This window comes from Cricetulus griseus, chromosome 2 (genome assembly GCF_003668045.3).
Source record: "Cricetulus griseus strain 17A/GY chromosome 2, alternate assembly CriGri-PICRH-1.0, whole genome shotgun sequence".
NCBI classification, from domain to species: domain Eukaryota; kingdom Metazoa; phylum Chordata; class Mammalia; order Rodentia; family Cricetidae; genus Cricetulus; species Cricetulus griseus.
In genome coordinates, this window is record NC_048595.1 from 148,865,630 (window position 1) to 148,879,527 (window position 13,898).

Genomic DNA, 13,898 nt, shown 5'->3' on the forward strand with positions numbered 1-13,898 from the left:
GATGAGGTTTCAAGGAGAACAGCATAAGCAGATAAATGATAGGAGCACATTAATAGAATGTGGCATACCTAAAAGCCATAAGAGGTAACACTAGAGACATGGTAAGGTCTGGGAGCGCTTGCTCTGAGCTTTAAGTGGAGCCATCTGAAACAAGTGCCAGGTCTGTACCTGAGAGCCACTTCACCTGAAGTGTGAGCTTACAGGAGAAACAAACTGTGAGTGTGAGGAAGGCTAGAGCTCATTTCTAAATTATCTCCATGTTTCTCCTGGTTTCACATACTGGCTGGTGTATAGACTCCCTTGCAGCTTTTGTAAAATGCATATAAACATGATGAGTGCCATTTTGCTTCCATGCCTTGGCAATGGAAACTGAGTTCTCCAGGCTCCTTCTCCTTCTGCAGCACCTTGGAATGCCTTTTGTTAACTATAGGGAAATAACAGAATGAGCAGAGTCTGCGTCTCTATAACATCACATTAAGCCATTCTCCAAATGAGGATATACTTATCTTGTGTCATCCTACAGAAGTTCTGTCCACCAGATTCCTCTAACATAAGAATAAGGCAACCCAGGCCCCCATAAATCAATAAGGCAGAGACAGTTTCTATTTTTCCTTTCACAACAGAAGAATGGAATGAAATGGAACATGTTGACCAGCTAAACCAATCATGTAATCAATGATATTAGAGTAGAAGCTACTAGAGTCTGATAGACGTAAAGAAACCAATCAAATTAAAAATGTATTTAAAAGGTAAAAGAGCCAAGCTTTGGTAACTTAGTGGTGGTGGAGAGAGAGAGAGAGAGAGAGAGAGAGAGAGAGAGAGAGAGAGAGAGAGAGAAAGAGAGAGAGAGAGAGAGAGAGAGAGAGAGAGAGAGAGAGAGAGAATAATAGAAGAGTTTTATAAGTCATAGAAACAGCATGTTAAAATGCGAACTGGAGAAGAAGTTATGTTCCCTTCATGGATACTGATTTTTAATGTGGTGTACCTAAGTGGGGATATATGCCAACCATTCACTTATATGACAGCCTGAGAAAAAGCAGGGTGAGAAATAAGCACATTTGTGCTAGTTGTTTGTGAGTGATGAGTAAATTATGAGGGTGGGTGAGTTTGGAAGAAAGAGTAAAGACCAGAGTCAAAGGAAGAATCACAGGAAAGAGAGCATTCCCATGGAAGACCTACAAGTAGTGATGTGAGGGTATCCAGAGCAGATCAAGTGGCCACTGGTTCTCCAAAGACAGAGGTCAGTGAGCCTAAGGACGCACTGAACAAACTGCTGGAGCAGTTCAGTTGAATGAGGACCACAGAACAGTTTTATTCTCTTTGGCTCTTTGAATTCAATTGGTGATGAGTGAAAATAATTCCAACTGACTCATGAAAGGACATTGGCATAGTGGAGACACTGGACACTAGCTGTTCTTCTTGACACTCTGTATGTGAAATGAAGAAGGAAACCCGAGGCTGTCTGGAGTTAATTAAAACTCAATAGGGAAGTTGTGTGTGTGTGTGTGTGTGTGTGTGTGTGTGTGTGTGTGTGTGTGTGTGAATTCAACATTAGATTGTGCAGTCTGGTGCAGTGGCCACTCATTATCTTGTTTGGAGCTCAAACACTGGAAATGCACTGGTTCACACTGTGATGTTCTGGGAATTAGAATTCACACTGGTGTCTGAAGACTAAGGACTAAGATGTGACTATAATAGGTCTCAATGATTATTTTATATGAGACATGCATAAAATTGATAATCTATAGGGTAATTTGGGTAACAGTTTCACTAAATTTAATTTCATGCAATTGTTTTGATACTCTTTAATGTACCCAAATGAAAATAGAATCTAACATGTGTAACTTATCTTACATTTCTCTTGTGTTGTACATATCTGAGCATATTGTAGACTGTTAAGTATCTGTGATAGACAGAGGACTAAAACAGTTCCCTGAGTCCAAGTAGGACTACTGAGTGTGATGAGATGTTTGCCTCTTTACCAGCACACAATCTCATAGGCTTTGAGCAAATAAGATGAGAGATTACCTGTGTCAACCTGACTAAAGGATACGCTATTTGGAAGAAGGTGAAACTTTGGAGATATGCAAATTACCAATGAGATGACTTTCTCTCTACTCTCCTGCTGCATGCCACAGTGGTTCCTGCTTTTCCAGATTATCCTGAGGCATTAAAGAAGTCCACCATAGGCTTCAGACAAAACAACCCAGTGCAGTGGCTCTCCCTGTGTGTGAGTGTAAATGACTGTGCCCTCTTCAAACTCATATGTTGAAGCCTGAACTCCAATGTTATAGTGGTCAGTGGTGAAGCCTGGGAAATAATTGTGGCACAAAGTCTCCTCTATCATTAATGGTATTAGTGCCCTTCCACACAAAAGAGCCCACACAGAGCTGCCTGGATCATCCACCACATAAGTATATGGAAAAATGTTACTATCTATAAACAAAATATCAAGCAAGCAAACAACAGAAGGATGACAATAAACAAGGATACATTAAGCCATTCATCTTGGACTTCCCAACATTCAAAACTGGGAGAAGTATACTCTATGAGTATAGAAACTTGCAGCCTGTGGTGTATTGTTATAGAAACCTGAATGAACTATACAGCATGAAGCCTGGAGAAGAGCACAGCCTAAACTGACACGTCTGCTGCAAAGTAGGTATGCACATCATTAAATACTTGCATAGTCCCTTAGTAAACAGTTTTGGGGACAGACCAGGTAGTATCTTCAGATGAACAATAAGGCAAGTATTTGCTAGACCACTGCATTGTTTTAAAGGACACACACACACACACACACACACACACACACACACACACACACACACACACACACATATATATGTTATCTCATGTCTGTAAATAATCAAGAAGCTGTTATAGCACCAATAACTTCCCCAAATAGTCAGATTTAGAAATATTAGCATGTGCCTTTGCCATATTAATGGGATCAGGCTCCTTTCAAGAACACAATTTAATAATAAGCTGAAAACCTTCTTTATTGTTTTTGCTTCAAATGTAAATCTAGCTCAAAGCAGGGCTTTTCTAAATCCTGTCTGGGCATCTTAACAGCTTATTGCAAGGCATCTTAGTTTCTCAAATCTCTTCATTGTATAAAAGTCTAAAAGGGGTCTAGTTTTAAATGCAAATGATTTATCTATAAATATATAACATATATATATATATATATATTGTCTAACAATGCAATATACATAGGTTTGTATATTATAGAGATTTGCCAAAAGCATACCAAGGGACAATGACAAGTTTTGATACATGAAATTAGTAAAACTGTACTATTGGGGAAAAATAAAGATACAGTTCAGAATTATTAGTCTTAGATTTCATCAAAAGAAAATTTTGATGAAGCCATGATTTTAACTTGCTTATGAAGATGTCTGACTTATTTTTGAACTGGAAAAATACCTATACAGATGAAGATCGGGTTATCATGAACTTGCTTCTAAAATCACATAGTACTCATGTGTTTCTACAAATTCAGTGCGTTTTCAACAGATTATACCATCAAGATGTTTGTTGGATTTCCTGATCCTATAGTGGTGATACTGACTGAAAAGGTGCCTGAAAAACATCTTATCTCAGAACTCCACCCTTCCCCAGGTAGCCACAGTCACATCTTGCTGCTTTGGAGATGAAAGAAACATGTCATGGAAGCTAAGTGATTTCTCTGTGATGATCACCTCGTAGATGACACAGTGAAATCTCTAGGTCATGCCCTAAGAGTAGAGATGCTGCTTTTGTGGGGAAAAGTAAGTTACATGGCAACATGCTAGACTCTGAAAGGACTCTAAGAAGACTTTGACCCAGTTACTGACCTGCAAGTGTATAGTCATAAAAAAATCTCATGGAGGAGAAAGGAATGCTTATTAGTGAGAATGAAACAAATAGAACTTTTCAAAATAGAAGAATGAAGAAGATGCATTGGAACTATGTGACAGAAATCATGCAGAGGGAATCAGAACCCAGGTGCTCCAACAGGTCCTTTAGCTCCTGTCCATTGTACAGCCTGTGGACAGATCTGAACCCTGGCTGCAGTAAAACCTCATCTCAACTCTCAGTCCCTTAGCATTCCTCAGCCTTACAAAATGATAATGAGGATGTCAGAAATGGATCATTGCCAATAGTGATGGATATTTCTCCTTTAAAAATTATTGTCAAGAAAATGAACTTACTTCTGGAGAGATTCTCAAGGGCTTTCCCCAGCTTCTTGCTCTCCTGAAGGATGTGGTTCAATTCATCAAAATCACGGCTTTGTGGTTTAGTCCGCCAGCTCCACTTAGGATGTTCTACTGACCTTGGCACTATGTTTAAAAGAAATGGTTATTTCATAAGCATGCCATACAATGATACAAACTCACTTATCGTTTGTGTAAGACTGCATCAAGATCAATGTGAAGAATAAAAATGGTTAAAGTTGGAGATGGTTTTCTTGTGAGTAAACAGGCAGGGGATTTAAAATTGGCTTTGAAGAAAACGCTTTAGTTCAATAAATAAAAGAAAATATGACAGCGATTATGGAAAATGGGAAATTGAGCTATTGATTTAAATCTAATTACTTCTATAACTTAAAGGGAAACAATGGAAAAGTTTATTCTGCATAATAATAAAATAAATCACTAAAAATTATTACTAACCTCATCATCAGCAACTAGTAAAAATGTTTATAGATGCCATCTTATTATAACTTCTAAAAGCATAAGACTATATATGTATACACACATACACACACATGTAATATGTGTGTGTGTGTGTGTGTGTGTGTATGTGTGTGTGTTTCTTCCAAGCTCCCATTAAAATTATTATATCGTTAGGGAATATTTTTCTTTCAAAAAATAAATTGAACATGCATAAGTGACTGGGTAAGGCTTTTCTCTGAGAAGACATATAATGGGGTGATTAGCAGTAGTGGGAATTAGCAAAGTAGAGAAAACAGAAACTCATAACCCAAAGAGTAGGATGCAAAGAAAGTCAACACATTATTTAAATATGAATTTATCAACTCAGGAACACAAGGTCAAAACAATGAAGACATAAGAACTTAATGGTTTCCCAGATATAGAATCGAATTATAGGGCCCATAAAAATTCAACTTTTGTTATTTCAAGTTTTTCAACAATATCAGTAAAGATATGATTGTAAAAGCTTTTGGGGACAAAAATGAGTAATTTGGATTAACAACAGACTTAGCAACATATCTGTTATAGAACATAGGACAGTCTTTAAAAATTCCAGAAGAAAATTATTTGTAACTGAAAATTTTATACCAATAAGAGATCCAATTGAGATACTTTGAGAGTTTCTTCATAAACATCCTTTCTAAAGAAGTTGCCCGAAGGTGTGCTCCAGCTCAATGAATAAATAAACAAAAATCTTAAAATACTTGGAAGCAGGAATGGGTGAACTCTAAAAGAAAGAAAGGGGGGATATCTCATGATGACAGTGAAGGTAGTATCAACATAGAGTTGGAAAATATCTACAGGTAAAGAAGTTAAGAATGGAGAAAGACATCAATGGCCTGCAGGGGAGAGGTCTCCAAGATGCCTTCAATGACATAAAAGGAGAAAAAAATAAAACAAAGTAGCATAAAAGACAAGATAAGTTAGGTCACATCGAGAAACACTATCGGCAGCGCTTGAGGAAGCATTAGTGATGAGTATACAGAAATCAAAGTAAACAATGAAGAGCACATCATTACTTCTAGAAAATATGACTAATCTGTTTGTCTTGCTGATAAAACATTAATATAATTTTAGTGATATTGATGCAGAATACACCTTAGAGCAAATTTGAATTAGATGCATTGCTCTGCTATGAGGATGAGATAGGAATTGATGTGTGCATAGCAGCAGCAAAGTATGAAGGAGATTTGTAGATGATGCTTCAATTTAAAAGGGGAAGAGCTGTTGAGAACCTTTTATGTTCAGATATGCAGACTAAGAAAGTAAAATCAACATTCAGAACATCTAAATTAATTCCAGTTATAGTTGGAAAGGAAGAATAACAGTACTGTGTTAGATAGCTCTACTTTAGAGACATGAGAAAGAGTCATGGCTAAGAGAGCAGATAAAACAATACTGGTGCCATGTTCTTCAAAATCTTGATAGCCATCCTTATTGACCTGCTTTGAATATTTTTTGATCTGCAGTTTGTATCATTGCATCATCTAATTTCCTGTAAAATCATGTTTCATCAGGATCTTTCTTTGCCTTTCAATTTATAGAAGAGTAAATAAAACCACAAATACTCTAAATCTATGCCCAAGCAGCCACCAGATCTACCCCTGAATGCCCTAGGTTAACAAGCCTAAATGAGGCCAGCACATGACCTGACCCATCAATTCCAAATCCTGAGAAACTATACAGAGGCTTTAAGGTGTTGGGTTTGAGGGGCCTCACATAACACCGAAAGTTTCCTTGGCAAATTTACAGAGAATCTAAGATCAGTTCCTATTTATATCCATAGTCTGTGATGAATCTAGAATGTAAATGACAGCATGGGAACAAAATTCAGGACGACCATGTGCATCTTATGATCATGGGCAGGTTATCTATGCTTCCAGTTTCAAAAAGTGTCCGGATAAATAACAGGAATAGGCTTGTGCAGTCAACAGTCCAACATGTAGCCCGGGATGAGAGCATCTTTGTAGTTTTCTGCCAGATGGAAACCTTATTGAAGTTGTTCTTCATTTTAGAACTCAGTGTTACAGTTACATTACAGCTTAGGAAATTTCCTCAGGACAGTGTCCCAACATAGTATGAGCCAGAGGAGACAATAACAGAATTTGAGGGCACTAAGAGTAAATTCACCCCAGTACAGGAGGGTGGACACAGTACCACACAGGCAGACTTCCTTTATTTTCCCATGAGGACCATATGCTACTTAACTGCCTACTGAGCCAGGTTGATTTTTGAACAATCCCATATATTAATCAAATTCTAATTCACTTTTCATTAGTTGCTTCTGTCCATGCATTTTAAACTTAACTTATTGTTTCTTCCTGATAATTTTTGTCTTTTTAACAATACTTTATTATTTGAAATTCTACAATAATTACATCAGTTCCCCTTCCCTTTCCTCCCTTCAGCCCTTATGAACCTCCTTAATCTCTCTCTCTCTCAAATTTATAGCCTTTTCCTTTATTATATAGTTTACATATTCTTTTAATATATGAATATAACCCATTCAGTTGATATAATTATGCTTGTATGTATATAATATACCAAGGGCTTAGAATTTGGTATTAGACAGACAATTGACAGGATCTCCCAAGAAAGACTGTTTCTCTCACTCACAACATTCCTTGACAGAGGCAACAATTTTCTAACTGGACTTAAGACCTGCTCAATATGAGGGAGATCATGCCTGGTAGTATACACCCAGCAATCCATCTGGGGCTAATGGTAAGGTTGTGGATGTCAGAGGAGAACCTACAATCATGCTTTACTAAATCAGCATGGCCCTCACAAATTTTTAAGACCTAGTTGAGCAAATTCTTTGAAGTAGAAATTAGAACTGTCATTGATGAATGTGTAAATGTATACAAATACTGCAGAGGAGAGCCCAATATTGTCAGTCAGAAGTACTGCTGTCATTCCCACCAAGTTTGCCTTTTTGCCCCTTATTGAGTTATATTTTATAAAATCCCACAAAACTGTACATATTTAAGGAATACCACATGATTTTCATACATATATGCATTGTGCATATTTAAAAGAAGGTGAATACCTCTGTGCCCTACATTTGTTATTTCTTGATGGTGGCTAAGAGCCCTGACTGCTCTTCCAGAGGGCTTAGGTCTGATTATCAGAATGCACATGATACCTCACATTCATTTGTAGGGCCATATCCAGGGCATCTGATGCTCTCTTTTGGCCTCTATAGACACCAGACATGCATGGTGTATATGGACATACATGCAGGAAAGACACCATACTCATAAAATAAAATAATAATAAAAATAAATAAAGAGAAACTGAAACACATTCCCCAAATGCAAAGAAAAGTACTAATAGAATTACTGAGAGATGATTCCAGTTTTTCAGTTTAACCGATACCAACATATTTATCTCATTTCTTAACTAGATTGTGAATATGAAATGGGCAAGAAATATAAGCATTTATTTATTTCCATGCACAGAAAAATTGATGGACAATGTTATTTTCACCATTCTGCCAACATTTTGTTCAATATAAGCAATCATCCACAAACTAAGCAACTGAAAAGCATTTAACATGAAGGGCCCAGGACCTCACCCAGACCCTGGCTTTGGCAATTCTGCAGCCATAACAAGTGGCAAAAAAGACACTGCAGGATGTAGGCCCCCATCTCAACAGGATATACTGTGTCACAGACCTTGCCTAATTACTGAGAAAACCATAAGATAACCAGCATATGATAAAAAATGAATCAAAGGCTAGGCTAGCAGGCTCTGGACATGATTTATTGATAAGTGTGGAATGTAATAACCACAGCAATCACCACCAGATGTAGCAATTTTTCTGCCATTGGTTAACTTAAACTTAAGTTAAACTTAAACTTAAGTTAACCAATCAACTTAAGACAGCTACCCCCAGTCTGAGATTGCAAGTTCTGAGATTGTTACTATGCAACTTGCAGACCTTCTGACTTCTCTTGCTCTACTCCCAATAAATGCCCTGTCCTACTGTGACTAGAGGTCTCTCTCCTGCTCCACTACTGTGTCAGATGAATAAGAGACCAGAGTCTGAACTCATATTTAAAAAGACTATTTGCTTTTGCATCAGATCTGATCTCTTGGTGTCTCTGGGAGTCTGGACTCTGGGCACAACAAACACACTTACTCAATCACTACTTGTCTTATCTATGACATATAACTATTAAAAACTAATAAATCACTGGGTAGGACAAGTTACTTAATTTGTTGAAAATTAATCTAAGAAATAAGTACTATGTTTTTGTGGTAGGCTGAGAATAAAGATTTTCTTGTTTGAATTTTTTTCTTTTTTTTTTTTATTTTGAGACAGGAGCTCATGTTGCATCTCTTGCTAATCTCAAACTTACAATAATCCTACCTTCCAAATGTTGAAATATGGGCATGTGGACAAAATAAATAGCTTAAAAGAAAATAGGGGGAATGTGGGAGCAGAAAGGAGAGAAGAGAGAGAGAGAGAGAGAGAGAGAGAGAGAGAGAGAGAGAGGAGGAAGGAAGGAAGGAAGGAAGGAAGGAAGGAAGGAAGGAAGGAAAGAAGGAAGGAAGGAAGAGAAATGTGGTTTTTAAGTTTGAGGGCATACTAGACCACATAGTAAAACCCAGGTTGAAATAAGAAAAAGAGGGGGGAGAGAAAGAGAGGGCTTGCAAACAAGGACATGGGGGGAACTCCATTGTGAAATAGAAATGTAGCTGTGTGCCAGAGGATTTACAAGAAGCCCTACATTTTATCTTGAATAGAATGTGTTGCATGCACACACACAACACACACACACACAGACACAGACACATAGAGACACACAAACACAGATACAAACACCTACTGATACACAAACATACACAGGCACAGGCACAGATACAGATACACACATACACACACACACACACACACACACACACACACACACACACACACCAGTTGATAACATTTTCTCTTATTTGAAAGTCAATAATTTTTAAAATATTTTTGTTCACCTTTTCTTTAGAAAAAAAAGGGGGAGCAATAACTTGGTGCCAGGGAAACTTCTAGGGATCCACAAGGATGACCAAAGATAAGACTCCTAGCAATAAAGGAAAGGGTGTCTGAACAGACCTTCTTCTATAATCAGATTTTTCACTACCCTGTCATCATAGATCCTTCATCTAGTAACTGATGGAAGCAGATGCAGAGATCCATAGCCAAACACTACACTGAGATTCAGGGGTCTTGCTGAAAAAAGGGAGGAGAGAGTATATGAGAAAGAGGTTTTCAAGGCATGGAAAACCCACAGAAACAGCTGACTGGAGCTCCTGTGAGCTCATGGACTCTAGACCATCCACTAGAGAGCCTGCATTGGATCCACCTAGGCCCTCTGAAAGTGGGTGACAGTTGGGTATCTTGGTCTTTTCTGGAACCCCCTGGCAGTGTGACCAGGATCTGTCCCTGGTGTATGAGCTGGCTTTTTGCAACCCACTGACTATGGTGGGATACCTGCCTCAGCCTTGATGCAGGGCAGGAGAAGCTTAGTCCTGCCTCACCTTGGTATGTCAGGCTTTTCTGACTCCCCATGGGAGGCCTCACCATTTTTGTGGAATGGATGGGGGTGTGGAACGGAGGTGGGGGAGGGAACAGGAGGAGAGAAGGGAGGGGAAACTAGGGTTTGTATGTAAAATAAATAAATTTAAAAAATAAAAGAGAGCAATAACTTACAGTCATTTTTTAATTACATTCTTAAAATACCTGTTAAGAATGGATCTTTCTTGGATGGTGAGGCCTTCCATAGGGTGTCATAAGAGTCTATTGTGTCCTTTGGGACAGGGCCTAGGCCCAGCCCCATGTGTCTTGGCTCAGGGAGTATTCCTCTATGTGGAATGGGCTCCCAAATTCCATACCTGTGCTAGGAATAAGTACTGAACAAGCAGAAAGGATATGTGATAGGTAGGGTTTTAGTTGGGGGGTGGTTTTATTAGGGGAGGGTGGGAGGGATAAGGGAACTGGGATTGTTATGTAAAACAATCTTGTTTCTAATTCAAATAAAAACCCTGCAAAAAGAATGGATCTTTCCATTTCTAAATGGATTTTTATTTAACACTTCAAAAGATAACTACCTACCTATATCTATCTAACTATCTATCTATGTATATGTATATATATATATATATATATATATATATATATATATATATATGTGTGTGTGTGTGTGTGTGTGTGTGTGTGTGTTACAATTTGAGCAGTCACTACTGTGATCATTTTCCACTTTATTGATTTTTATGGAATGCTAACATATAAGTGTAATCCTCAAAGGAGAAAGGAATAAGAAGAAACATTAAGGAAGTAATATGAATTGGATAAATCATACAAATACTACTGAAAAGTGATCTATCTGTGTTGATTGTGCTAACATCAGACAAAAGAAGGCTTTATTAAAAATAAACTTTTCCTAAAGACAAAGAAGGGCAAAATATGCTGCTCAAAAGAGTCAATTCACCACAACAGTATGTAACAAGAGTCATGTTATGTATTTATGTTATTTCTATCCTTACAGTCTCAGAACACAGAAATCAAAACTTACAAAATTGAAAAACTAGCTCTAAAATAAGATCTGGGTAATATAATATCCCTATCTATAAAAATATTTAGAATTCTAAAAGATAAAGTAGTGAGAAAAAGACTAACTTCAATAATACAGACTAGGGCCAGCAGACATACAGAGAATACTGCATTTGACAATAGCAAAGTAAGCACACTGCTCTGGGGTGGAGGAAACATTCCTTGACAGGAATTATATGTAATATAACTGAGTAAATATCAACAACATTGAAAGAATTGAAATCATACACAATATGTTCTCTTGATCATGGTAGACAAACAGGAAATCAAAAGCAAAACTGGCAGATACATGGGCATGAGAGAGTTAAATAAAAATGTGAAACAACCAGAAAATTTCCAAGAGAAAGGGAGGCATATACTATGTGGATAAAATGTCCATTCTAATTCCTGGGGGTGTGGGGAGAGCAGGATTCAGCTGGGAATCTATAGCTATGTGGCCACATTCAAAGAGGAACTTTAAATGTTTATGCTTTGTCCCATAATTAAAAATAAAGTTAAATAGACAAAGAAGAGTAAACCAAGCCCCGTGTGGCAGGAAGTGGAAGAAATAATTATTAGAATTGAGCAAAACAAAACAAAAGTGAAAATTTTAATGATAAAAGAGCTAAAATTAAAAACTGAACAAATCTCTAGCAAGGGTGATGAAGAAAGAATTGAAGATTTGCATTATTAAAATCAGAAATCTAAGTGAGACATTATTATTGACCATAAAGAAGCAAATTAGATTATTTTAGATTAAAATATAAAATCATAGAAACTCATAAAAACACTAAAATCCAATCAGAATACCATTTTAGATATGAGTAGTAAAGAGGACTCAGTTACAAAAAAACAAAAACAAAACAATTCAGAAGCACTCAAGGATTGGTCCAAAACAATCAGTTCAAAATAAGATCCTATAACAAACATCGTGGAATGAACACTTTCTACCTCATAAGATCAGTTTTGCCCTCTCCAAAGACAGAGAAAATTTCATACCAGTACCTTGTTTGGAAATCTATGGAGAAATCCTCAGTTACATAGTGCCAAGCAAATATAGTAGTATATTGGACAAATTACATGACAAGAGAATCCAAGGGTTGTTTAACACAAGAAAGGAATCAAAATAATATACAAATAAAATACAGATAAATAATTGCACAGTTGCCTCAAAAGTGACATAATTTTGAATACATTCTTATGATTAAAAAATATTTGACAAACTAGGTGCTAAAACGTTCTCAACATGACAAAAGACAAATAGGGAAATCTCAAAGTAAATGACTGTACTGGATGGCATGAGGCTAGAAGATTTTTTAGGATTCCTGACCAGATTTTGCTGCTTCTAGACAAGTTTGGATGGTAATTTCTAGCTACAGAAATTAAGTAAGTAAAGAAAAATTTTAAAAAGCATCACAACTGGAAAAGAAGTAGTAGAATTATCACTGCCTAAAGATGTGAGTGACCTTATATTTAAAAAGTCATAAGAATCCATACATAACCATAAGGGTAACATGAATAAATGTTTTCAGCAAAGTTTTAGGAAATAAAATGAACACCAAAAAAATCAATTTTGTCTCTAAGTACTAGCAATAACAATCAGAATGGAAAACAAAGACAGTTCCATGAGTGATATCATCTGGGTGAATAAAATATTTAAGATTAAATTTAATAGTTATAATAAAATGAGTAGCAAAAACCATAGTGAAAATAATTAGAGAGTATCTAAAGAATTGAAACAGCTTTTTCTGTTGATGGCTTAGAAACTTTCTGCTTTTAAACCAGCACTCCCCCAAAGTAATCTCATAATTTAGTAATTCTATCAAAATCCTATTTGCCTTGTTTAGAAAGGAAAAACTGAATTTTAAAAGATATTTAGAATTTGAAGTATAGAGGACATGCAAAATAATCCCAAGGAGGATAAAAAGATAGAAAAACACAATTCAAAGGCTCATAATCCTAATAAGTAAAACAACAGGATACTCGCAAAACCACAGTTTAATGAAACAGAATGGTGAACATAGAATAAAATCACTCTAATATTTGTGGTCACTTAGTCTTTAAGAAAGCTCTAAGATTATGCAATGAGGAAAGAATATTTTTAAAAAATGATGCTGAGACAATTGGGTATACACATGTAAAAGAATGAAATTGGGGCCCTACCTCCTGCCACTTACAGAAAGAAACTCAAGATGTAGCAATGAGTGCACAAAACAGATAACACTATAACTAGCAGAAGAGAGAGTTCTGATGATCTTAGAATTGGCAAGAGATTTTTAGATAGGATATTTAAAGCACAAGCCAAAATAAAATAAACACCTACATTGATTATAAATGTTAGAAGTTTTGTCCATAAGTGAACACTGTTAATAAAGTAAGAAGTTAACATGCATTATGAAGGAAAATATTCACAGATCATGTATTTGATAAGAAACTTGTTTCTACCTAATAAAAGAACTCATGCAATTCAAGGATAAAAGAAGTAGCAAAACACCTAAAACTTGGCAAAGATATCAACAATCATTTCTAGGAAGACACCCAAATGATTGAGAAGTCAGTGAGATCTGGCTCTCAGGGAAATGGAAATGACAACAAGAATGAAGTACCATTTCACATCC

General features: G+C 36.5%; 1 protein-coding gene across 4 annotated transcripts in view; it reads right to left on the minus strand.

Annotated features, from left to right (window-relative positions):
• CUNH8orf34 (chromosome unknown C8orf34 homolog) overlaps positions 1-13,898 on the minus strand; it is a 392,051-nt gene that overhangs the window by 270,402 nt on the left and 107,751 nt on the right. For all 4 annotated transcript variants that reach the window (XM_035440010.1, XM_035440008.1, XM_035440009.1 and 1 more), the window contains exon 4: positions 4,197-4,325. In XM_035440010.1, coding sequence (XP_035295901.1) covers positions 4,197-4,325 — 129 coding nt within the window. The remainder of the gene's footprint in view (positions 1-4,196; positions 4,326-13,898) is intronic.